This window comes from Aquila chrysaetos, chromosome 7 (genome assembly GCF_900496995.4).
Source record: "Aquila chrysaetos chrysaetos chromosome 7, bAquChr1.4, whole genome shotgun sequence".
NCBI classification, from domain to species: Eukaryota; Metazoa; Chordata; class Aves; order Accipitriformes; family Accipitridae; genus Aquila; species Aquila chrysaetos.
The window spans coordinates 18209425-18233384 of NC_044010.1; the positions used below are offsets into that span (position 1 = coordinate 18209425).

General features: G+C 36.3%; 1 protein-coding gene across 5 annotated transcripts in view; it reads right to left on the reverse strand.

The window, feature by feature from the left end:
* The window catches only part of CADM2 (cell adhesion molecule 2), a 699058-nt gene that overhangs the window by 514719 nt on the left and 160379 nt on the right, over positions 1 to 23960 (reverse strand). For 2 of the 5 annotated variants that reach the window (XM_030020126.2, XM_030020123.2), the window contains exon 1: positions 16354 to 16507. The exons of the other annotated variants lie outside the window; for them this stretch is intronic. In XM_030020126.2, coding sequence (XP_029875986.1) covers positions 16354 to 16474 — 121 coding nt within the window. In that variant the 5' untranslated portion in view covers positions 16475 to 16507. Of the gene's footprint in view, positions 1 to 16353; positions 16508 to 23960 lie in introns of those variants that run through there. 5 annotated transcript variants of the gene reach the window in all.

Sequence of the window (23960 nt, forward strand, 5' to 3'; positions counted from 1 at the left end):
AAATTCTTAACGATGAGACATTTACCTAAAAGAACTGTGACAAAGCAAACAAATTAACAGTCAGTTTCGCAAATGAGCATATCTTTGCTAAGAGGAGCATCCACAAAAGGTCCGCCCACCCTTGGGAGAAGCTGAAGGGAGACCACAGCAGGGCAAGAGACATCAAACACACATTACTTTCATTAAGAATCTGCTGAAGAAAAACCTTGCACAAAACAGCCTGGATCTAAGCACATACATTTCAGTCTTCGCCAAAGGAGGAAGGAAAATTTGTGTTTCCTCTTCAAGGGGGAAAGTAAGTTGATACACCAGCCAGTGGAAAACAGGCAGTCAGTTTGGAGCAGAGCTGTTAAATCCATTAAGTACTTTATGAAGGGGCTCAAAGTCTTATGATCTTATATGAAATTTGATTTTCACTTACACAGTGAAAACATGCAAGCTTAAAACATTTAAACATTAGATATTAAGGAGGCAAGAAGAAAGGTCAGAACCTCTTTTAAGTCCAAAAAGTAACTTGGGTTATTGTCTAATTTAATTTTTAAGAGAGAGATAAGGCTTAGCACAGGTACAGGAAAAAGATAAGACAGTGACATATTTACATCTAAGTCATGATAAGCCTATGTGCTATCAAACTGCAGATATAGTAATTATTTGTTATCACATAACACTGAGTATTTAAGCAAGCAAACTTGGATTTACCACAAGGCAATCATTTATCTCTTTAGAAAGATTTACATTTCAATTTTTTTTTTATATATATTTGTGTTTTTAACCGAACCAATATATATAGCCTTTGCTTAATTCTGGTAAAGGTTCGATTCTAACCTCCTTGCCACAAGAAAGGAAAAGGTCATTCTAACCCCAACAGAAAAATTTTAGCTAACTAGTTGAAATTCCTATTGGGACAGAAAAGAGTGCTGACTTGTACATGTAAAAAACCCCCAAACAAACAAACAAACAAAAAAATCTGCCCCTCAGAGGAAACAGTTTTTGCATGCTTGGACTGAAGTCCCTGTTAGTTCTTCTGATACAGTTTGCCAAGGGAAATGTAGACATAACATTTCCTTTGATGATTACAGACATCATTACAGGTAGATTTTTTTTTTTTTTTTAAATTACAGATGACAGTACAGCATATTTTACTTTTCCAGTAGTGAGTTCTTCAGTAAAAACTCAGTATTTGTGTATTAGGAAATTCTCTTTCACATTTAAATTCAGATCTTTCTAAACTTATATTAACTTTGAGACTAGTGCAAAAGCTTTGAATAAAACGTTCAGTAATTGGATCTGAAAAAGCATTTTTAAAATAGTGAAATCGCTATTAAAATGAAAGGAGCAATTTCACTTTTAGGAAAGGAATATATCACACAAGTTTTCTGTATTAAGATCCTAAAATATGTATTAAAATGATTCAAATTACAGTGAATTTTTTAAAGCGAGAAGTATGTGGTCATGGGTGGCATGGAACCTTACAGGGGTTTTGCTTTTAACGTATTGCTAGTGAACTGCTTCTGAATATCCTAAAGGCAACTGTTCTAAGAAAACAGGGTTTATTATGAATTGGTGATTGAGTCCATAAGCGGCTGGAATAAATAGAAAACATTTGCAAATGAAAAAAAAAATTCTTGAATAAATACTTAAAAAAGGAAAAGTTAGATGTGGCAACAAAACCAAATGCAAATAAAAGCAATGCTCGCATCATTGCCAAGATTATTCAAAATTATTCAGACTTTGTTTTCTAAGAGGTGATTTTGGTAGTAGTGATAAATTCAACTGAAGTGTGATGTATGCAAACTAGAATTAAATGAACAGGATTACCTGCAAATTGGAATACATCTTACTTGTTATTTCCTTGCATGCAAATGCAAAGATAATGTTTTAAAAGGCATGGACAACATTACCATTTATTACTGCAGCACAATCATGACCTGCTGTATAAAGCAATTACGCAGCTGAAAAAAATGCCTGCTTAATTATCCTTTGTAGTTTAGGTTCCTTCATAACTGTATTCCAGAATCTTAGCTTCACCAACCCCAAATTCTCTAGTCCACATGCTGGAGAAGATAATTTTCAAAGGGTTTGGTTAGGTTTACAATGATACCTTCGAAGGGTTGCAGACAGGCTGACATAGCTATTGAGAGGTGTGAACTGATCCTATTTGTCACAACAGGTGCTAATGAAAAAGCAAATTTATAACAATTTAAAAGTCAGTGTTAATTGTTTCGCTGCTGAATATTACAGGAGAAAAAAGGCACTAGTGAATCTATTGTCATTAAATGCAGCAGCAAGGAGTAACATGGTGGATAGAGAGGGCCATATGATACTTCTCTCAAAGGCTGCTGGAGGTGGGAATGAGCTACAAATAATTTCTCAACTTGGATAGAGTAGTATCTGTCTTATTCCAAGACAGATGCAACAGGAATAGACATAAATTTATGGAAATGCCTCTTAGCTGTGACATGATAGGACCAAAGAAATCAATGAAACAAGGTCCTGGAAGAAAAAATTATCTGCTCTTGATTCTTATTTACCGTACACTGCTTATAAAATTATGCCGGTACTGACCCCCGAGGGTTAGAACCCAGCCATCATCCAGAGAGCAAATGAAGCAACAACATGCAGGCCTTGCCCTAGTTCTCCACCAAGTTAAATCCTGATGCATTTCATTATTTCAAGCCTACAAGTATTTAACACATCTTGTTCCCCTTTTGCTTTTCTCCTGCTGTTTGCCCACCTCTGGGAGTAGCCACCTCTGATGCAGCACAGCTCCCTCCTCCTGAATCTGGAGGAAAGGTGGGCCAGACCTAGTTCCCCTTGCCCCCCACAGGGCAGCATCCAGCAGGTGGCAAATACAAACTACAGGCTGGAGACTATCAAAGAAAATTCGCAGTCCTCCCCCCCCATAAATCAGTGCCTGAGCAGCCTGTGGATAACATGAGCTTAATTCGTAGAACTCAGATTCCTTCTAAAATGTAGCCTTCGGTTTTTGTCAGTGTGTTAATTATTATTTTGAAATACCACTATTATACTTCTAAGTTCTCAACTACTCCATAATAAACTTCACCACCAGGTGTTACTAACATTCAAATATCCCACTCATTTAAATAAGGCGCTGTTTTCTTCCTTATAGTACAGTGAGCACAACATTACATAATTTCACAAAATTTTAGATATTTAAAACTGATTACATTTTTTTGATTGAGAAAACAATTTGTGCAGGACCTTCACACTATAAGCAATATTCTTAGCTGAGATTACTCAGTCCCTTTCAAACAACGTGTGGTAAATTGCTGATTATACTCAATTAAACCATACAATATGAAGCGGTTTTATCCTACACAGTTCTTTCAAGCATAAGAAATGACTAGTAAATGCTATCAAACAACAAAACCTATAAAGACTTTTTAAAAGTAACAACATACCTTGCACACAAAGGATAAGTCATAGAGATTCCCTAAAAACAAAACCATTCTGGCACCTGTGTAACTGCAGTATAAGTCTCTACATTACTTTACAGCAAAGATTAAAGCAGTACACTCTATTACCTATTTCAGCTTAAACAATTATTTAAATACTTTTTCTGTCCCCTTTTTGAAGGTTAATTTTACCTCATGTAAAAAAAAAAAAAAAAAAAAAAAATCCAACCCAGAACTACAACATCCCCGCCTCTTTGCAGGGCAAAGAGAAAACAAATGGTGTCTTTTCTAGCAATAAACTAGGTAATCCGTATTCCCTTCTAGAGATGCTAGCCTTGTACTTCCTATGTTTCCTTTCATCTGGCACGTTAGCTGTGATATCATCCTGTTTCTACCACCAGTTCTCTAGAGAATTAACCACTAAAGTTTAGCTTACTTCTTTGTGAATTAAATGTAAAATCAGATGGTTTAACATGTCTTGTGCAACTCTACTACATCACTGCTGGGATTTTTCTGAAGACCATCTAAGCAGTGTATCTTACTAGTTTTAGCCTTACATGTCAAAGTGAAAGCTTTAAAGAAATTCTTCAGAAGATTTTACCACTGTAAATGGAAATGGAGGAGAATGGGCTAATCAACCAAATTCAGTAAATAACTGAGAGAACAACAAAGAGCAACAATAATGAATCAAACAAATGTCTATGTTATTGATTCTGCCAAGCTCTTTTTCATTAATAATAGGTCATACTTCTACAGTATGTCAATAAGTACATGCAATACACAGCCTTCAAGAAAGAGCAATCACTGCTTCTAACAAGCAGATTGCTCTAATGATCACTTGTTTGCTTAAACATTTTGATAAAATACGCCACCGCTGAAACAGGAATAATGCCACTTCATTTCACTGGCGCTTTCTTATCTGCTCTGGCTAACATTAAGCTGCACTGCGACCTCTGGGCAGGAACAGTCTGTGGGTGCTCTCTGAAGCATGTTCCATGGTCATCCACAAGGCTAGCTGATTCTCGTGAAAAACTCGGCATGCAAAAATGGGAGAAGAAGAAAGAGGACTGAAGTGTGCCTAGGTCTCAGCCCAACTTGGGAGTCAGGGCACATGCTTAAATCCAGTCAGGCAAGTGTTTCTGGGTGCCAGAGTGGAGCCTAGCTCTAGCTGCCTGGAGTTGAGTGGTGTGAATGTACTTACTGCTTTTCTCACTGAGCTTTTGAAAGGATTAGATAGTTAATATTTTAAAACCTTTAAAAGATTAAAAAGTTGCAAAAGACTTGCCAAGTGACCTTGCAAGTTTTAGTTGTTTACAAACCTCACTTAATGAACTCTATTTGTTTATATTTATAGGTGAGACAAAGATATACTTCAGTCTTCAGGAATTAAGATACATATTTTATTTGTCCCCCTCAAATATTGTAAATCTGTACTACACACATAAAGAATACTTAAACAGAACTTCATTTTCTGACCAAAATCTAGTATCATGTCCAGCTTTTTATTTGTTTATGCTGGTACTATAGTGGAATAACTATGTCCATAGACTGAGTAGCCCCACAGTTTGAAGTTAAATGGAAAAAAAAAAAAATAGAGAGAGATTTGCATCTATTTAATCACAAATAAAACCCAGTGTATTTTACTCCAGTCTGGAACTGTACAATGTTACCTTAATCATCAAAAGAAGGCAAAAATCTATTTAACAAATGTTTCAAAAAAGCACTCAAAATGTAGATTTCAATGTGCTGACTAAAGCTGGAGCAAACTGCTAAGCAAATAAAACAACTGAACATTTGTTATTGATAGAGAGCACTCAGACAGACCCAGCTTTCAGTAGCATACTAAACAGATTACTGGAACCGCAACCAACAAAACTCACAATTGGTGTCGATTTCATTTTGAGAATTTTATAGAAGATGGAAACTTCTATTATTTTTCAAAGAGGTGTAGCTCATAAATGAGTCATCACAAAGGCTTTTCCCCCAGCTTTTTCTTCTCTAGGTTCTGCTAGCTATTTTACAGAAACGTATGTGCAAAAAGTCCTTACAATTACATCCCCATACCCCAAAAAGCTTTGATGGATGCTACATGTATAGATCCCATCAGAGGTGATGGACAGACTTTCAGCTCCTCATTTAAGCAACATAGTTACAATAGGAGATGCTTTCTTTAGTGGCTGCATTTCATACCTAACATTGCTACATAAATATCTTTAAGATAAAATAACAGTTACCGCTCAGCCAGATCAATTTTCCAAGATAATTCACCTTTAGTTTCACAAACAACTAATGCAGTAAATGTTGCCCAGGCTATCACTGCCTCTTCAAACATGCTCACTGAACGCACAGCTTCAAAATCAATGCAGATGCTCTTCCAATAATGTGAGCTGCTTGGCTATGTCCAGAACAAGTAGTGTGAGCCAACTGGAAGCAGATATGTAAGAATAAACAGCTGACAAAGAAGATCTGCTGTCCATGTTTCACACATTTCCACAACAAATCTTGCCTCCTCAGCTGATAAAGCTCGAAAACCACACTGAGCTCTTATGAGAGAAATGACACTTTAATTTTCAGATTCTTGTTGCCGCAACTCTGTTTAAACTTCAACTGGTTAGAAAGATTCTTTCAAACAGACAGAAATAAATGAGTAGTTTCTAAAATATTTGTGATAGATTCCTAACATAAATGAGTTGATTTACTCTAGTGGATAAAAAAGGGTTACAAATAAGGAGGATCCAGGATCCTCGAAATAAGTGATATTTTCGTGGAGTTCTGAGAGAAAACAGCCAGTCTGGAAAACACCCTTTAACAAAACTAAAACGTCAGAAGCAGCACTTCCATCAAGCAAATCATGTTGTCAACATGTGTGTGTAAGCAATTATGATAAATTACATTCAGAGGACAAAAGATTCATTTTGCCACCATCAGCAGCAAAACAGACAAGAGATCATATTTTTGTATACTTACAAAAAGAACAAAAGACTATAACTTTAATGACTCAGGTTTGTTGTATGCCAGAACTGTCTTTAGACATTTCCACTAGGAAAAAAAACCACCTTATTTTTTAATTTTTTTTTTTTTTTTTTTTTTTTTTTTTACGTCAGACTGGAGAAACCCCTACAACCAGATGTAAACTTCATGGTTTGCATGTAGCTTTATGCTCTAACTGTAATCTATTCTTTTTAAAAAGAAAGGCATTGTATTTTTTTAAGTTAGTAAACCTTTTTGTTTTTTACTTCTCAGACAAACAGCTGGGATTAACATACAGCTATTCCTGCTGAAAACTAAGTAGAATTTTAGTTAAATCAAAATTGAGGTCTCAAATGGAAGAAATTATTAGTTAAAGTATGAATATAATAATTTATGCTCTCTTATAATACTTGAGTCTTCAAAACATTAAGTTATTTTTTCAAAGTCTAAACACAAATTTTAGACACATGCAGTAACAGGAAGAAAGTTACCTCTTTACACTAACACAGTTCAAGTGGGGGGAGATATTGTTTTAAATATGATTTAAAAGACTAGTATTTTTGTACACCGCATACCGAGATTTCCAAAAGCAGTTTTTTAGTGTTTGAAGTGATTAGAATTCAGTACTAAGTATATCATGTAAACATGACTCAGCATTTATTATTCTGATATAGAAAGTGTTCATATTTCACTTACAGAAATATTGAAATTTTGAGATCTGAAGATATTTATTAGCTGCTGTATGTGCACTAAATTGGTTTCGCTCCCAAAAGTAATCAATACCACTGTATTTTCTATTATTTATTTGTAATTTGATTCATTATTTAAGATTCTGCCAGATATTTGCCACTGGTACTTCAGGAATAACAATTTAGTAACGTGCCCCTATTCAATATTAGCTTAACTGGTCATATTCAACAGCTGCAACATTGAAGTGATGTGGCCTTTAGAACATCATGTTACATACAAAGAAATTAGGAAGAAGGAAGAAAACCCATAAACGACTAATCTGTCATTTTATGGCTGCTCCCCACTGCAACATTTACCAGGTCCCTGCTCTAACAAACTTAAAAATTTCCAGCTTAGCTGCTGAGAGCCTAATCCACAGCCCTAGGGGCTCACGGGCTGCTCCAGCTGCTATCATCCTCCTTTGCCACCCTCTTATATGGCTTATGCGCATTCAGTTTGCTGTTAATTATCACTCCTACTTTCAGCTTTTTTTCTGTGTAATTGCTTCCAACTTTCTTTAAGTACGTTATCCATCTTTCAAATTCTCCTTACAAGATCTAATTGAGCTGCATTTTCTTGAAGCTGAAGCTCACTGTGGTACTTCTGCCAGTGTTTCTAATCTCTCTGTAGGCCTTGTATCATTTTTTTTTTAACTTTCAAGTATTTCTATGCCCTCACAATTTAGTATCACATGTTAATTTTATTAGCATGTTGTTAACACTCTCTCCCAGATCATTAATAAAGATGTTAAAAATGACTGGTTCTAGCAGTGATCCCTGTGGTACCCTCAAGACACCCTTTGTTTGTAGTCTTTCAGCCAGCTTTTAATCCACGACAGTGCTCTTATCCAAGCCAATTTGAATTAATTTTGCAAGTAAGGCTTAGTAAGGCAACAGCCAACCGTTTGCAAAAATCCAAAATTACTACACTCGTTCCTTCCCCACTCCCCACCCCTAAATTTTGTAGTTTTTTGAGTCAATTAAAATAGTAAGCTGTATTTACCAAATTCATTGACAACTATATCCTATGTAGTTGTTGCATCATATCCTTTAGATATTGTATACAATTTTTTACACTGTATCTGCTTTCTTCTCGGTATTTTAGATTTCCTTCATAGCTCATGGTATTTCAAAAGTAATAGGCAATGCTGTAGTGGAGGCTGCCTTTCTAAGTATTGATCTGATGACTAACAAATGGTAAGGAATATAGCCTTATGCTTCTATACACAAAGTAAAAATAGGTTTATCTATAAATGAATCTGTATGTCCACTGGTAGGATTTCAGTGTATGTTTTAAGTTGTAGGATACTGTATTTTTATGGAAATGTGGTTAAGACCAAATCAATCTATTTCCAACATAAATGAGGTCCAACCTTTGCCACAGAAATCCTAAAGGTAAATACTAGAAGTCATAAACTATATCAATTGTTGAGTAAACAGTAAATAAGGAATAAATATATGCATCTTCCTGTGTAAACTGTATGTGTTCTTAAAGGCATTTTCAAGTTATTCCATTTCTTGCTTTTCATCAATATTTTACAGGATTTTAACTTATTTCCTAATTATAAATGCTTTTTCTCAATTTTCCTTGTTGAAGAGTCCTACTTAAAATTTATTACAGTATCCCAGGCAACTGATCTCTCATATTTCATAGAATCATAGAATGGTTTGGGTTGGAAGGGACCTTAAAGATCACCTAGTTCCAACTCCCCTGCCATGGGCAGAGACACCTTCCATTAGACCAGGTTGCTCAAAGCCCCATCCAACCTGGCCTTGGATATTTCCAGGGATGGGGCATCCACAACCTCTCTGGGCAACCTGTTCCAGTGTCTTGCCACCCTCACAGTAAATAATGTCTTCCTAATATCAAATCTAAGTCTACCCTCTTTCAGTTTAAAGCCATTAGCCCTTGTCCTATCACTACATGCCCTGGTAAAAAGTCCCTCTCTGGCTTTCTTGTAGGCACCCTTTAGGTACTGGAAGGCTGCTATAAGGTGTCCCTGGAGCTTTCTCTTCTCCAGGCTGAACAAACCCAACTCTCTCAGCCTGTCTTCACAGGAGAGGTGCTCTAGCCCCTCTGATTATCTTCATGGCCCTCCCCTGGACTCACTCCAACAGGTCCATGTTCTTCTTATGCTGAAGGCCCCAGAGCTGAACACAGTACTCCATGTGGGGTCTCACAAGAGGGAAGTAGAGGGGGAAAATCACCTCCTTCAACTTGCTGGTCACAGGCCTATGATTTTGTGTGTGTGTCTTAACCCACAGCTGTAAAATGAATCTCTAAAGATTTTTTGTTTACTTCATCTTATCGTCATGTTTATAAAATACTCCTCTTCACCTAAAAAATAGCAATGGTAACACAGTGTCATAATTTATCAACTTCTTCAAGAATGTAAGAATAAGAATTTTAATATTCTCGCATGCACTAGAATTCTTAATTCTAAAATTCTTACAAAATAAATTCCTAAACTTTGATGTCCTTATATCATCACATGATGCAAAATCACTCTAAATTTTGATGAATGCAAATAGATGGCATTCAGTAGTTCCAAACTCTTTCATTTTAATTTTACAAAGGGTTCTAAGAACAGCTAGAAGAGTCAGGTCTAAAGATTCCATTTTACAATGATAGGCTATATAGTTTTAATAACATTCACCTTAATAAAGTAAAGGACAAATGTTATCTTGATATCTGTAAGAATCTCCCCATAAGAATTATAATGGAATGACGGACATGAAATACATCTCCTTTTTATTAAAAGGAACATGTTTTCCTCCACTAGGAGGAAGTAACCAGTGCGTTTTTCACTGCTGCATAGTACTGTGGAAGTTAGAGAGATATCAGTAGACATAATATGGAAATGTTTAGTTCTTTGCTATTGGAGTCAACACACATTATGGAGAAAAAACTAAACCCTTCTTTTATGAAGTGCTTCCTTTTAGTCATCAGCACACTCAGCAGCCCACTATGAAGAAGTTATACTTTGTCTTGGAGGCTAGAGATTTCAAGCTCAATCCTTATTTACTTTTGTAAGGTGCCTTTGCCAGACACTTTTCTGAAAAGACATGAGTATTCTTAAACAGGAATGCCACATATCGAAATATCCTTTTTTTAATCTCTAAGGTTCTTCTCGGTTACTACTGCTTAAGACTCACATTCTTGTAAGTTTTCTGTTAAAAAAAGGGAAAAAAAATGGTTATAAACCTCTGCTTATCTGTGAGCTTATACTGGACAAAGAGCACCACTGTATTGCTAGTAAACACCTTATCTACAGATCACTTCCTATATTTCTCGGTAAGTGACCGAAGAGAAACCATTGAAATTACTGCAAAAATGTACAGCTCAAATACATATGTTATTGTAATTTTTTTGTTCTTGTAATTAGCAATTTTACTTTGTGCTTTATACTATCGGTTATATCCATTCACATTTGTATATACATTTCCATTACATAACCCTATCTAGAACATTTTTATTTCAGTGCTCTATGGGAATCCAATTCTATTCTTCCTGCTCTGCTCCCTCTACTCCCTCTTCCTCCTGTACTGCTTTCTGTCAGCCTGTTACAAGCCTACATTACCAGATAGTGTCAAGTGCTATTCAGTCCTCACAATCTTTTGCAAATACAGGCAATTTAAATGGATAGATAAAATCAGGAAGGAATAGATGAAATCAGGAGCAGGGGATTAACAGCATGATGCCAAGGGAATGGCAATCCTCCTGGTCTTGTTCTTTACGGATCTGCTGGGCCTGATGGCTGTGCTATACCTGAAAGAAGAAACTTGTGTGGGCTGAGAGGTGAGAAGAACAGGATATTCTAGATCTTGGAGATTCTTCTTCTCCATGACTACAGCTACAGGCATCTTTCCCACTCACTGAAATCAAGGAAAACAAGTAGCTGCCCCCTTTTTGTTCTCCAGCATTTGATTCTGATGAATGAGAAACTCATATGCAGACCTACCCTTCCCTCTAATGAAATTAAGTAGTGCAAAGTCCTTGCTTTCAAAAGTTCCTTTCACTCTTTCTTTCCTGGGTTATTCTGTATCAAAAGTATATTCTTGTACACTCTTAAAAGCAAGCATTACATGATAGAAAGTATTTTCTGTCGCTCATACTCAATAAGCATTTTTACATAGGTCTCATATTCAAATTTCAGGGATTTTTGTCGAGCAATTTATGTAGGTACAAGCTCCTTAAAGTGTCCTTTGGGGACACCTGTCTTCCCAATTTCATCATTTCAAGTGAATATAATACTAGTGTCCCCAGGTAAAAGTCATGATGCAATTCTATCAGACAGTTGCTGTACTTTGCGCAGTGTGGGTGAGAGCTAATTTTGTCCTTAGATTCAGAGGCTTCATTAACAGTCTTAACACATTCAATGCAGCTTTCTAAATCCTTTCAGGCTTTAACACTTAAGCTACTGAAAAAAAAAAAAAAGAAAAAGTTCATATACAGAATATGCTATTTCTCTAAACCAAATAAAACAGATCTTTTAGATAATGCTAAATGCCACATAACAGCAACATCATTCTAGTAAAATGAAATTTATGAGAAATTAATTATAGCTAGTAAAGGTTGTAATACACTATTTTGGACGACTTATCCTGATTTAAAGTATGTGAAATCCTGAATTGAGATGCATAAAGGAAAAGAGTGGAAATTAGGTGTCAATTATATGCAGGCATATGAATGTCAACATAACACATATGATACCACTTTGCTGTTATGAGTTATTATTCAGAGAATTTCATCGTGTGACAATATGATGATCATAACATTCAGTAATTAAAATATGTGAAAAAATACTTTTTCTTCCCTCAAAGATGGGCATTTTTTCCAGCTTTAAAATGTTTCATACAACGGGGTAAATTTTAGCTATTCTCTAAAACAAAGTAAAAAAAATAAATCTGAAACCCTCAATAATATTTTTCCAGTATATGTCACTTACAGTATGAGAGAAAAAGATGTTAGTCCTTCATGTGACTCATGTGAAACTTCCATACACAAAAATACTTTCATCAGTTGATTCATGTTCCACATGAAAACGCCTATTTATTATATTTTTTTTCTTAAAACCTGTGCATGGCAACAAATTGTGATACAGATAACCAAACTCCTACATACTACTGTTTGGAAGCCATGAGAATTAAAATTCTGTGTCTAAATTATACAGAATCCAGCTACATTTCAAATTAATATGAAAAGTTGTAGTTATCCTGACAACTTCCATAAAAAAGGGAAGCTTTACCATTATCTTGATATTACTTGCTGATTCATTTCTCTTCCTTTTTAGACTCACTAAGCCTAACCCAAAGTCTGCTTCATTTTGGTTTTGACTTTATCATTGAAATAATATAAGAAATTTTAAATTATGCATAAACTTCTGTTACTGGTTTGTGTGGTGGGGTTTTTTTGGTAGCAGGGGAGGGGGCTGCAGGGACAGCTCCCGTGAGAAGCTGCCAGAAGCTTCCTCGGCTCCAAGCTGGACCCGCCTCTGGCCCAGGCCGAGCCCACCAGTGACGGCGGTCGCGCCTCTGGAGAACAGATTCAAGAAGGGGAACCTGCAGTGAGTGGGGGATTGGAACGCGAGAGGAACCCCTCTGCAGGTACCGAGGTCAGTGAGGAAGGAGGGGAGGAGGTGCGCCGGAGGAGGGGATGCCCCTGCAGCCCGTGGTGGGACGGCAGGCTGTCCCCCCCAGCCCATGGAGGGGAGCGGGGGAACAGATGCCCACCTGCAGCCCAGAGAGGGGCCCACGCTGGAGCAGTTGGATGCCCCTGAAGATGGCCGTGACTCCATGGGAAAGCCCACACTGGGGCAGCCTGTGACTGAAGGACTGCATGCCTGTGGAAGGGACCCATGCTGGAGCAGTTTGTGGGAAGGACTCACGTTGGAGAAGTTTGTGGAGGACTGTCTCCCGTGGGAGGGATGCCACAGTGGAGCAGGGGAAGAGTGTGAGGAGTCGTGCCCCTGAGGAGGAAGGAGAAGCAGAGAAAATGTGTGGTGAACTGACCGCAACCCCCATTCCCTGTCCCCCTGCACTGCTGCAGGGGAGGAGGTGGAGAGAACCGGGAGCGGAGTTGAGCTGGGGAAGAAGGGAGGGGTGGGTGGAAGGTGTTTTAAGATTTGGTTTATTTCTCATTACCCTACTCTGATTTGACGGGTAATAAATTAATTTCCCAAGTCAAGTCTGTTTTGCCCATGACGGTAATTGGTTGAGTGATCTCTCCCTATCTTATCTCAACCCATGAGCTTTTTGTCATATTTTCTCCTCCCCATCCTACCAGAAGGGAGGAGTGAGTGAGCAGCCTCGTGGTGCTTTGTTGCTGGCTGGGCTTAAACCACGACAACTTCATTCCAGGTAGACCTGCTCTACAACATTACTTCCAACAGTTGCAAAATATTTTGCATACAACTTTCCTTCCAGCAGCAGCGAGGGATGGTTGGAATAAGAATAATTTGTGGAAATTTTGCCTTCCACAAACAAGCGTTAATCTGGAGGGGTATCTCCCAACAGCAACTCCTGTTGTTTTCAGAGTGGTGCAGGACACCTTGTATAGACCAAAGGGACCCAAACTGGCTGAAGAACTGAGGTCATTAACTGGACTACATTACACATGAAAAACTACTGAAATACTTTATTTTCATATGTACATTACATATTTAAAATTTTCTAGAAGCTCCCACGTTACTCCCCGGGTGCGGCAGGATCCAAAAGCAATTCAACGTGAAATCTAATTTGTTTCAGAATCTAAAGGCCTTTGCTTACAATGAGTCATGTCCACTCATATGCTTAATTTTCCAATACAATGAAAAAGGACAAAATTATCCCCTTATGTAAACTACAAATATTCTGGGGGAAGAAAAATATATTTAGAAGATAACATGAAGTAACAAAAAAAAGGCACAAAGACTGGCAAGTTCTTTTTTGTTAAATAAGCAGAAATATGCAGATAGAGAGGAGACAAAGGAAACAGATCCATTTTTCATGACCTTAAGAACTAAACCTGTCTGGAGTGAAACTTGCATAGGAGAAAGGAAAATGATTCATTTTCCTGCTAGTCTTAAGGATTTCTGAATCGGCAACTTTTCGTTATCTACTGTGCTCTAAGTTGAAGGAAGATCTATGCTGACCTCTGTCCTGCGAAGTTGGAAAAATACTTCCCTACTCCCTGAGAACCAGGTATCTGGAAGGACTATCTGTTATATGTGACCTGACAGTTCTGGGGATGTACCTGTAGTTCATGTGCAGGGTTTTTATTTCACTGATGTCAGATTTCAACTCAGGAAACAGGTTCTCATAATCTCTCTCTCAGCTAAAATGGTCTAAATGTTATTTTTGCTTACATCTCAGATTTTCTTTTAGTTTCTTCTCCTCCTCACTAGACAACTGATAGAGAGGTTGGTTAAAGCCTGACTGAATTTGCTTTGGATGAACGTTTTTAATTCCATATAACATGAACTTCATTTGAGAAACTAATCTTTGCTTAAATAGATTAATATTTTTGAATGTATATAATACAAAACTTATTGCTTGAATGATTCTTACACACCTTTTCCCACATTCACTGAAATTAAATATATTGCCAAAATGACAATAATTTGGGGGATAAACTTTGAAAATATATTAAAAAATTAATGTATTCTGTGTTTTGGTTTTCCATATTTGTTAGTTTTTCAATCTCTTAAAGTACAGTATCAATTACTGACTAAACATTTTATAAAAAGGAGCTTCATTTTATGGGATGGATTACTGTCCTCTAGCTAGGGTAAACATGAATAAGAATGTAACAATGCTTTTGTAAGTATTTTCTTACTTGTATTTATGGAAAAGACAAATTTAAGAAAAGTCGATAGTTCTCACACTAACATAACAGAGAATGTGAACAACAGATACACTACTTCTGCTGGAAAAGCTGCCTGTAAGAAATGTAATCCTCTGCTTTATATTGCTGAATGACAATATTCTGTTTTAAGTCTCAAGTTTCAAGAAACATTTCTAATGCTGCTTCTCATGACACATACTACAAACATTTTAAACCTTTCCCTGTCTCAGCTGGTGTCTGAAAAAGGGATGGTTAAGATAACAGTAAGAAGAAAAGTGAACTATGACTAGTCTATTTTGAGAGGGTTTTCTTGCTCCAAAACACTTTGCGGGCAAAAGAATCATCTCCGGGCTATGAGCTATACTGTGTAGGTAACTTCTCCTTTTACCAAGAGCTTAGTAAAACATGGCAAGTGAATGGCCAAGTGAAAGGTTTGCAGTGGGAGCCTCTGGTTCTCCACAAAGCAGTGAAGGATGGTGGCCTATCAGCAGACGCAGTAGAGTGCTGGGTACACTAATCTGGTTTACTCCAGCTTGCAGAGAAAGACTAGGGAACAAGTAAATTGACAATATAGGCTTAAGCCTTGCTGTACGATAGCAACAGAATTCAGTAACTGAAAAGACATTCATTTGTAGTCTCAATGTGTTTGAAAGCATAAATACTGTCTAAACAAGTGGATTCAGAGGTATTTTTCTCCATAAAGGACAGCTTTAGTCAGACATGGTGGATCAAGGAGTCAGAGTACAGGAATTCAGAAGTGCACAGATGTTGATATGAAGTTGATTAACAGCCTTTGTGACCTCTGTCATTCGGAAATTTCAAGTCTCAGTAATAATGTTGAAATCTTAATGTGTAGATACATGAAAAAATTGCAGGGCTTACAGTGATTTATCAAAAACCAGCATGATAAGGAGAAAAGACACTGCTATAGCCACTCTTCAAACTGAAACAGAACGGAAGAAATCTATGAAAGGCAAAAGTGAAGTTGAGGCAGATGGGGAAAAAGAACTTTTGGGGAGTATCAACCTTTTGGGGGAGAATCACAGGACTAAGTAGCACAGAGAGTTAATTGTTGCTTAAGGGACACAGTCATAAGTATTTTAAACAGACTTGCAGAGCCAAAGAAAAAACTAAGGACTGTTTAAAAGAGGAAGAAATTATGAAAAATAATCACAATATAATCTTCTAAAGAAAACTGTTTAGTGAGGTGGTCCAGTGTGAGACTGGTTCAAACTTCTGATCTCAATTTTAGTAATATTGCCTGTTTACCAGTAAGTTTGGTGGGAAAAAGCTGCTGTCCCTTAGGAATTGCAGAGTAAATGCACATTTAATTCCACAAAACTCATATTGACTTGGCATCGGTAAAGGTGGGTCCATGCAGTCATTTGGATGGCTTGGCATGGACTTCGCTCACCTGCCAGCTGGTGTGAGACTTCCCAGTCTTCTTTATGTGGATGTCCTTTATAAACAGCTTCAATCAAGTTGGACAACTTTCTACCCTTTCCCTTCCTCTTCTGGCAGAAAATAAAGCACATTTACCAGCTCTTCTCAGAAGTGTCGAATCTTTGCCAAAGGTTTAGCAATACTAAGGGCAAAAGCAATATTGCTCTCTGTTAGTTGCTGTGAAAAGCCTTCTTCTCATTAAAGCTTTTCTAGCATGAGGGCAATGAGAATGGTTGCATTCTCATTGAACTCTCCAGATAAAAAGTGCGAAACGTTCTGAAATGAAAAGCGCTATATAATCATAAAATATTACAGGATGAAATTCCATTTCAGTGGATCACTACATATGATGACAGATGTTTTATTGGGTCATCTTTCAGAAGACTTATTTAGCTCCCTTAGTGTTTGCAGTAACTAGTTTCAAGCAATTCCATGAATAATAGCCCTCACCCCAAACTAATAAAGACCACGATTAAACTATGTCAAAGTAAAGATGAACGTATATTCAAGAAGTTGGACAAAATTAACCATTTTGGTGCAACTACGCTAATAGTTATTTAGAGGAGGATTAACAGCCAAAAGAACAGAACTGAACCTGACAAGAGAATGAAAATAATAAATGTCAAGTAAAATTAAGAGGGTTTACTGTGATTAGCTACTGAAAAATCCCCAGTTTTCTATTGTGATTAAAATTTGAGAAATAAGAAGAGGCAATTCAACTTGATTAGGACAGCTCTATAACTATGCAAGAATTATATATGAGGGAAAATAGCATTTAAAAAGTAAATTAAAGACAAGAAACAAAAAAAGTCAATTTATCCTTCAAACACTAAACAGCTGTCACTGAAATGATTTCTAAACTCTGGTCACATTCATTGCAAACTCGAGTTATCATCTGACATCTGATTATCATTGTATGTAATTTCTTTAACCATTGTGACTATGAGCACATGACAGTGACCCTTTCACATTCCCAGACTGATGTAAATTAGTCTTTCAATTGGTATTCACTCCCTATATGCTTATCAAAAAAACACCCCACCCAAACCAAAAAACTTTCCATGATCACACAACTTTGATTTCTCCACAGCTACCCTTCACAGTGCCAAATATTCAGATAAAATGAAATCTTGTTTATGGCAGTGACCAGCTAATGATGACTTAAAAGTAAGCCATAAAAATGTCATAGTGAAGCTGGCAGCACAGTATATAGTAGTTATCTAGAAATAATATCAGCTAGTGAACAGTTCTTGTTGTGAGGAATAAAAATAACACTTTCCATATTCTCTCAGGCATGAAGACAGTCTGGTATTCAAACATAGCCTGTATTTGTCCTTAATCACATTGGAGTCTTTTCACTCTTCTGTGCTTCAGGTTTTGGTATTTGTAAAGTTGTGTAATCCCCTTCCAGGACAGAATTTGAGTTGTTAAAATAAATAAGTGTCTGTAAAACCTCTAAAAATTGTTTAATGTAAGTAGACATGCAACAGTATTTTAGTGAGCAGTAGTTTTAAAAAATATTACTAGAAATCCAATGAGCTAGTCATGCTCCAGAACCAAGTACTCAGAACCTACATTATTAATCCCAGCTCCCAAAATTTCACTAATCAAAATACTGTACTCATAAAACTAATCATTTCAAACTACAGCAAACAAGCTAGAAAAATGGGAGGAATGAAGGCTGATACAATGAGAACGGATGGTACCACAAGCCGAAAAATGAATGGTCTCAGACCCTAGTAACTGTAACTGCTGCAATCCGGAAGTCTTGTGTGGCTACTCATTCAGCATTGCTAACTGGCTGTGTATTACAAACATCACTACTGTCAGAAAGTATCCCACAGCAGAGAAGAGGTCTTAACTCTGAGACCACTTTTTGCCACTTAAAAAAAGTATTTTTGCCAAATGTCTCGTAACAGAAACTCAAGTTGCATGTTGGTAAGGATTTTCTTTAACGATAGTTCTAGTAGTGCTTGCAAAAAGACCCAACTCCTTAAATAGTCTTTATAAACAAAACTGAATAATTTATACGAGAAAGAGCAAAGAGGTGTGTGGTTTACACCTTAGCTTCACAGTCTGACAATTTTCTGGGTATCTTGGCTTGATCTGATTATTCGTATTTTTTTTGCACAATGAGAAAAGGCTTTCCAAAGTGTTATACATGACAAAAAATCTGCAACTATTCAGCCATTCCCAAGGAGACCTGCTAGCTACAGGTTTTAGATGAGCACAACAGTCAAGCTACCATTTTAGTGCATCAGGTTAAGGAAGTTCCATTCACCTCTTGTGTGTCTTCTCTCCCACTGAGATACCAGCTAAATCAGAAAGGCTTCCACAGGATGGGCCAAGAGGTCACCCTATCCACAACACCTAATGCTGAATGTACAAAGGAACATCAGAACGCTTACGCATTTTCTTCTAACGACTATAAAGTTGTATTATCTTAGTTAGTCAAGAATACCATAGATCTTTCTGCAGATCATGTACTCATGAGAAGCCATTTTCAGATCTTTAAAGGTGGAAATACATGCTCTAAAACATACATTCAGAACTCAACTTGAAAGTCGGTCTATGAAAATGAGTAACTGCTAGACACATAAGATCAATGTAGGAGAATTAAGTGCATAAATAAGGACCCTAATAAATATTATGTATAAATACTCAACTTCAAAAGTGGTGAAGCAGCTACTGCACAAAGTATGGAATAAAAATACCAATTATCAGTATAACTTTACTGAAATAACTTCTTTATGCTAATGTCTTTTTACATTAATCAGGAGCCCACTAAAGACATATTCATTGCAGTAACAGTACTAGCTACATAGAAGGATATTCTTTTTAATCTAATCTAATTTGGGAGTTTAAGTATATGGAACGCAGATGAATCGTCTCTTCAAAGGAGGAAAAAAAAAATGAATTGTAGCACCTCTTCTCTGGTTTTCTGCAACATACGCTTTTTCACACAAGGTTTGTTGTAGTTACAGCTTTTTCTCTTTATCTCTATATCCTAATGACACAACTAAAAATCAATTATCAGGCTCTCTGTTGCCATAAACGGAGAGATGATTCTGCCACAGCTTGAATTGCTGTTACAATATACTTAGACTAAATTATCTACTCAGGGATGACAGAAATCCTGCCAATTATACAAAATTATTTTGACCTCTTAAGTGTCATCAGATTATTATTGGAATCATTGACACCCTAGATTTCAATAGTTGAAATTTAGAAAGTTTAAGCATGCATTCTGCATCTAGAACACCTTGCTATAAAGCTTCAGCTCTTAATAAATCCAAGCTGTTTCAAAAAGTAAAGATCGTACTGCAAACTACATGAACTTGGTATAGGATACTTAACTTCTAACCATCAGCATTTTTATCATCCGCAGTGTATCACTAAACTGTTACCACTGTCAGGATGGGTTCTGCTTCTGTAGCCTTTCTCTCTCAAAATATGGCTTTTTCAAATTCTGAACATCCTCTTTGTGTTACTATCACACCATTTTGCAGTAGCAGTACTTATGAACAAAGCACTCTTATCATAGGGTAGCTGACATTGGTGAGGGTTAGATGACCTTGGTGGTGCTGCAACATTTGTAATTCTCCAGCACAATCAATTATCTCATGATAATGTCTTTTGTCAGAGAATATTGTAATGCAATGAGGACTTGATTTTTTTCTGTGAAAGATAAGATCTGCTTTGATTGGTATACAGAAATGTTCATACATGGGTCACTGACTGACAAGGGAATTGTAAATTACTCAGTAATAAAAAATAATAGTAGACATTTATATGGCACTGTACCTCACACATAATGACCTCTAGGCTCATTATAATAAGTATTACTTGTCAAAAAGAAATTCCAGTGACCATCATATCTTCCAACAGATTTTATTTTAAAATGGTACATGAAGAAAATTGTAAATTTCAAACCTTATGTACCAGTTAAGAGGTAGCCTAGCATATTACAGCATCTATACTAACCACTGTATGTAAATAAAAGTAAAGATAATGAGAAAAAAAAAAGATACAAAATTAAGCATCATAAAATAAATTGAAAATTTCGACCAGAAAACTTTTGTTTCAAGTTTCACAAATCATTAGCAAAGAGGAAAGTGTTACATACATACACATGCACAAAGATATGTATTACCTCATGTTTTCAAGCTTATCCTCAGAGTCACACACACAGTCACAGCAATGAAACAACAAACAACAAGCAATGAAACAAAAATCACAGCTGTGAAACAACAGCCCCCCGAAAATTTGGGATGTCTTGACAAATAAATCAGAGAATGTACATCAAAATGCTAGGCATCTAAAGAAGGCTACAGCTCCTAGTGTGCAAACATTTTATGCATTAAATTATGTTATTCCATAGAATTTGGAAAAAAATCTAGAAGTGAAAGTAATCAAGCTCTTCCATGGACTGAATGAAGCATTCCTGCAAGTGTAAGCTATTTGCCTTGCTTTTACTGACAGGATTGCCTACAAGCTTAAATTCCCTAAGAATTTTGGCAACCATCTGACCATGGAGAAGTTTAGAATTGCAGACTAATTAAGTTGGAAGGGGGCTTCAAAAGTCATCTGGTCCAAACCCATGCTCACAGCAGGGGTGACTATAGTCATATTGCAAAGTTAGAGGGCTGCATTTTGAAATAAACCAAAGTGCAATGTTCATTCCTATGAACAACCACTCGTAGCCATCAGAGTATCAAGCACAGACATTAAAAATGGAAATTAAAAGAAGAAATATTTCAACATAAGCTAACATTTGATAACGTTCAATCTAAAAATCTTCAGAGCAGTAAAATATATCATCTCACACGTAGGGCATGAAACCAATCAACACTAAGACATCCCAGTAAATGTGTTACAATAAACTTCACTGAAAGAGGGTGATAAAAAACGATGGAGGACTACACTGTGTAAACTAGAATTTGAGGCAAAACCAGCTTCATTTTTCTAAACAACCTCAGATTTCTTTGCAATATTATTTAAGATTTAATGGTACACTACTTTTTTTAAAAAAATCTATTTAAAATTCGTATTTATTTTCACAGGAGTTATCAAAACCCACTACATATCTTAACAATAATCAATATACATATTAAGTGCACTGGTTCACGTTTATATCTCTGCATCAAAACACACTAAAAATAGGCATAAAAATTTATCAAATAAGAGGATGAAGACTTAAGACATTCTAACATTTTATTTCTGATCCTATTTCAAGGAGTAAATGCTAAATTTCTTTAAGAATAAGGTGGTCCCTGGTAAGTAAAGTCAACAACCCAATTTTATGTGCAAAATCACAGATATTCAGACATACGGTTTGAAGTTTAGTATCTTGCTAATACTAACATCTGAATTAATAGAAGATTTTGTCTCTCCAAAACCAAAAGCAAAACAAAAACAAAACAAAAAGGAAAGATATATGCACAACCCCAACACCTGCCTTGAAATTTCATTGTCCAGAAATCCAGAAAACATTGCATGACTAATAATTAAATATTGATTTGAGTAATATGAATTATTACCTTCAATTTAACAAAAAGAGAAAACATTTTTCAGACTGTTGAGTGTTGCTATAGTTAAAAGATGGTAACATCTGAGAATAATAATAATGACTAATGAACAATGTATCTGCAGGATATTTCATGTTTAACTGGCACTGCTTTTGGAGAGTTAGTTCCTAAATGTTTAACATACCTTACATCACTGAAGATGATCTAGGGCCTTACACATAAGATGCTATAGTCAAGAGCTTAAATGCATAAACTACATAAGGAATAGTTCTAAGATCATCTTCATATGTTCCGAAGACACATTTTATTTGAGGTTAAAAAACCCCAATACTTTCTTCTGTAGCCTGCCAGCTATTTAGGCAGTAGAAAACAATAAGTATATGTATGCATGTATATACGCTCAGACACATGTCTATGCACTTGCAGAAAATAACTTTATGAACAGTGCAAAGAGCAAATGAATCAAAATAATTTTGAGACTGTTTTCTTCTTCAAACATTGTATGAAGAAACCTAACAAAACCCTGTCACTTAGATCTATTTTCTTGCTGTAAATCAATTTGAAATCTTTCATGCTGTAATGAAAAAAAAAAGGGGACTGTCATAAAGTTCTTATGTGAAATTTCATTCTAAGTAAAAGTCAAAAAAATATAGGTTTATCAAATTAAAAGGAAAACCTTGGATGATAAGTCAATGGATTCCAGAAGTCTGGCTTTTCTCCTAAGGATGCTGCCTAACAGCACAGACATGCTACATCTCCTGAAGTCCAATATAACTGCCGAAACTCGGTAAGAAAGGACAGGTATTCTCTCTCATCTCTCCAACCCGATACCATTTAGACCTTTGTAATCAAACTATTTGTGTAAAAAAAAAAGTAGCAGCCAATTCCTAAAACATAACATAGCATGGGTAAAACAGCTAGCAACTAAAACTCCAAGATATTTCAGAATGCTACTAGGCTGTTCAGCAGTTCTAGTTCTGTTCTTCCACCCTAGTGGCAACTGAACAAGGGATATCTCCCTCCTCACTCCCTCCAGAGACCATGAGACAGTGGGTAACTGGAACCAGAGACTAGATTACTTCAATCGACCCTATATAGTTGCAACTATAACTTTGACTGCTTAATTTCTACCATGATATGAGAGACAGATTTAACATGAAATGCTTCTAGTTGCTTGATTGAATGTTATGTTGAGAAATAATACCATCCAAGTTAAAAACTTGTTAGTCTTAATCTTAGATCTACTTCGTCCACAATAACTACTTTTTTCCATACGAATAAAGGGGGGAAAAATGTCCTCCATTATCACAGTGGAGACAGAGACCTGATGACATTCAAAACTTACTCGACTAAGTCAATTTGACTAAGTCAATTTTCCCTCATTATAAAATGAAAAACAAAAAGAATTTAACTAAATAATGGACTTTGTCATACATTCAGAGAAGGTGAAATCCACTCTGAATATGAAGACTTGTAATTCAGGGAAGTAACAACAAAGTTTTTCTTGAACTCTCAAACTACACTAAATTTCAACATTATCTAAAGTTAAGTTTCTTGACTATAAACATTGCAAAAGCCTCTTTCTTGGTCTGCCACAAGCATTTACCTGTGTAGATAAGCAAATGTGTGTCGTTGTGTAGTTAACGGGCTCCTGCTCCTCTTTCTTTGCCACTCTCTGCTCTCATCAAGGTCTGGATTCTTATTTTTTGTTCCTTGGTGTTACAACACTTATTTTAAAGCACTTGATTTCCAGTTTCCCAAAACCTGACGAACTATTTCTTTCCCTATAATTTATAACAAAATTAATGCTCTGGGTAGAAAGGATGCCACTCATATCCTCCAAATATGGAGTTAAGTACAACATCAAAAACTTGCACTAGACATTATCAGTGTATTCTTAATCTGTGTTAGGATCTTTCACACATATGTAAGTACCCTACTGCTAGAGCAATTCATTCACCCCTGTGTTTACATTTTGAATTATTTTACTCTCCTAGCATAACGGGAAGATTAACACACAAAAATTAAACAAGCTTTAAAAATAAAAAAC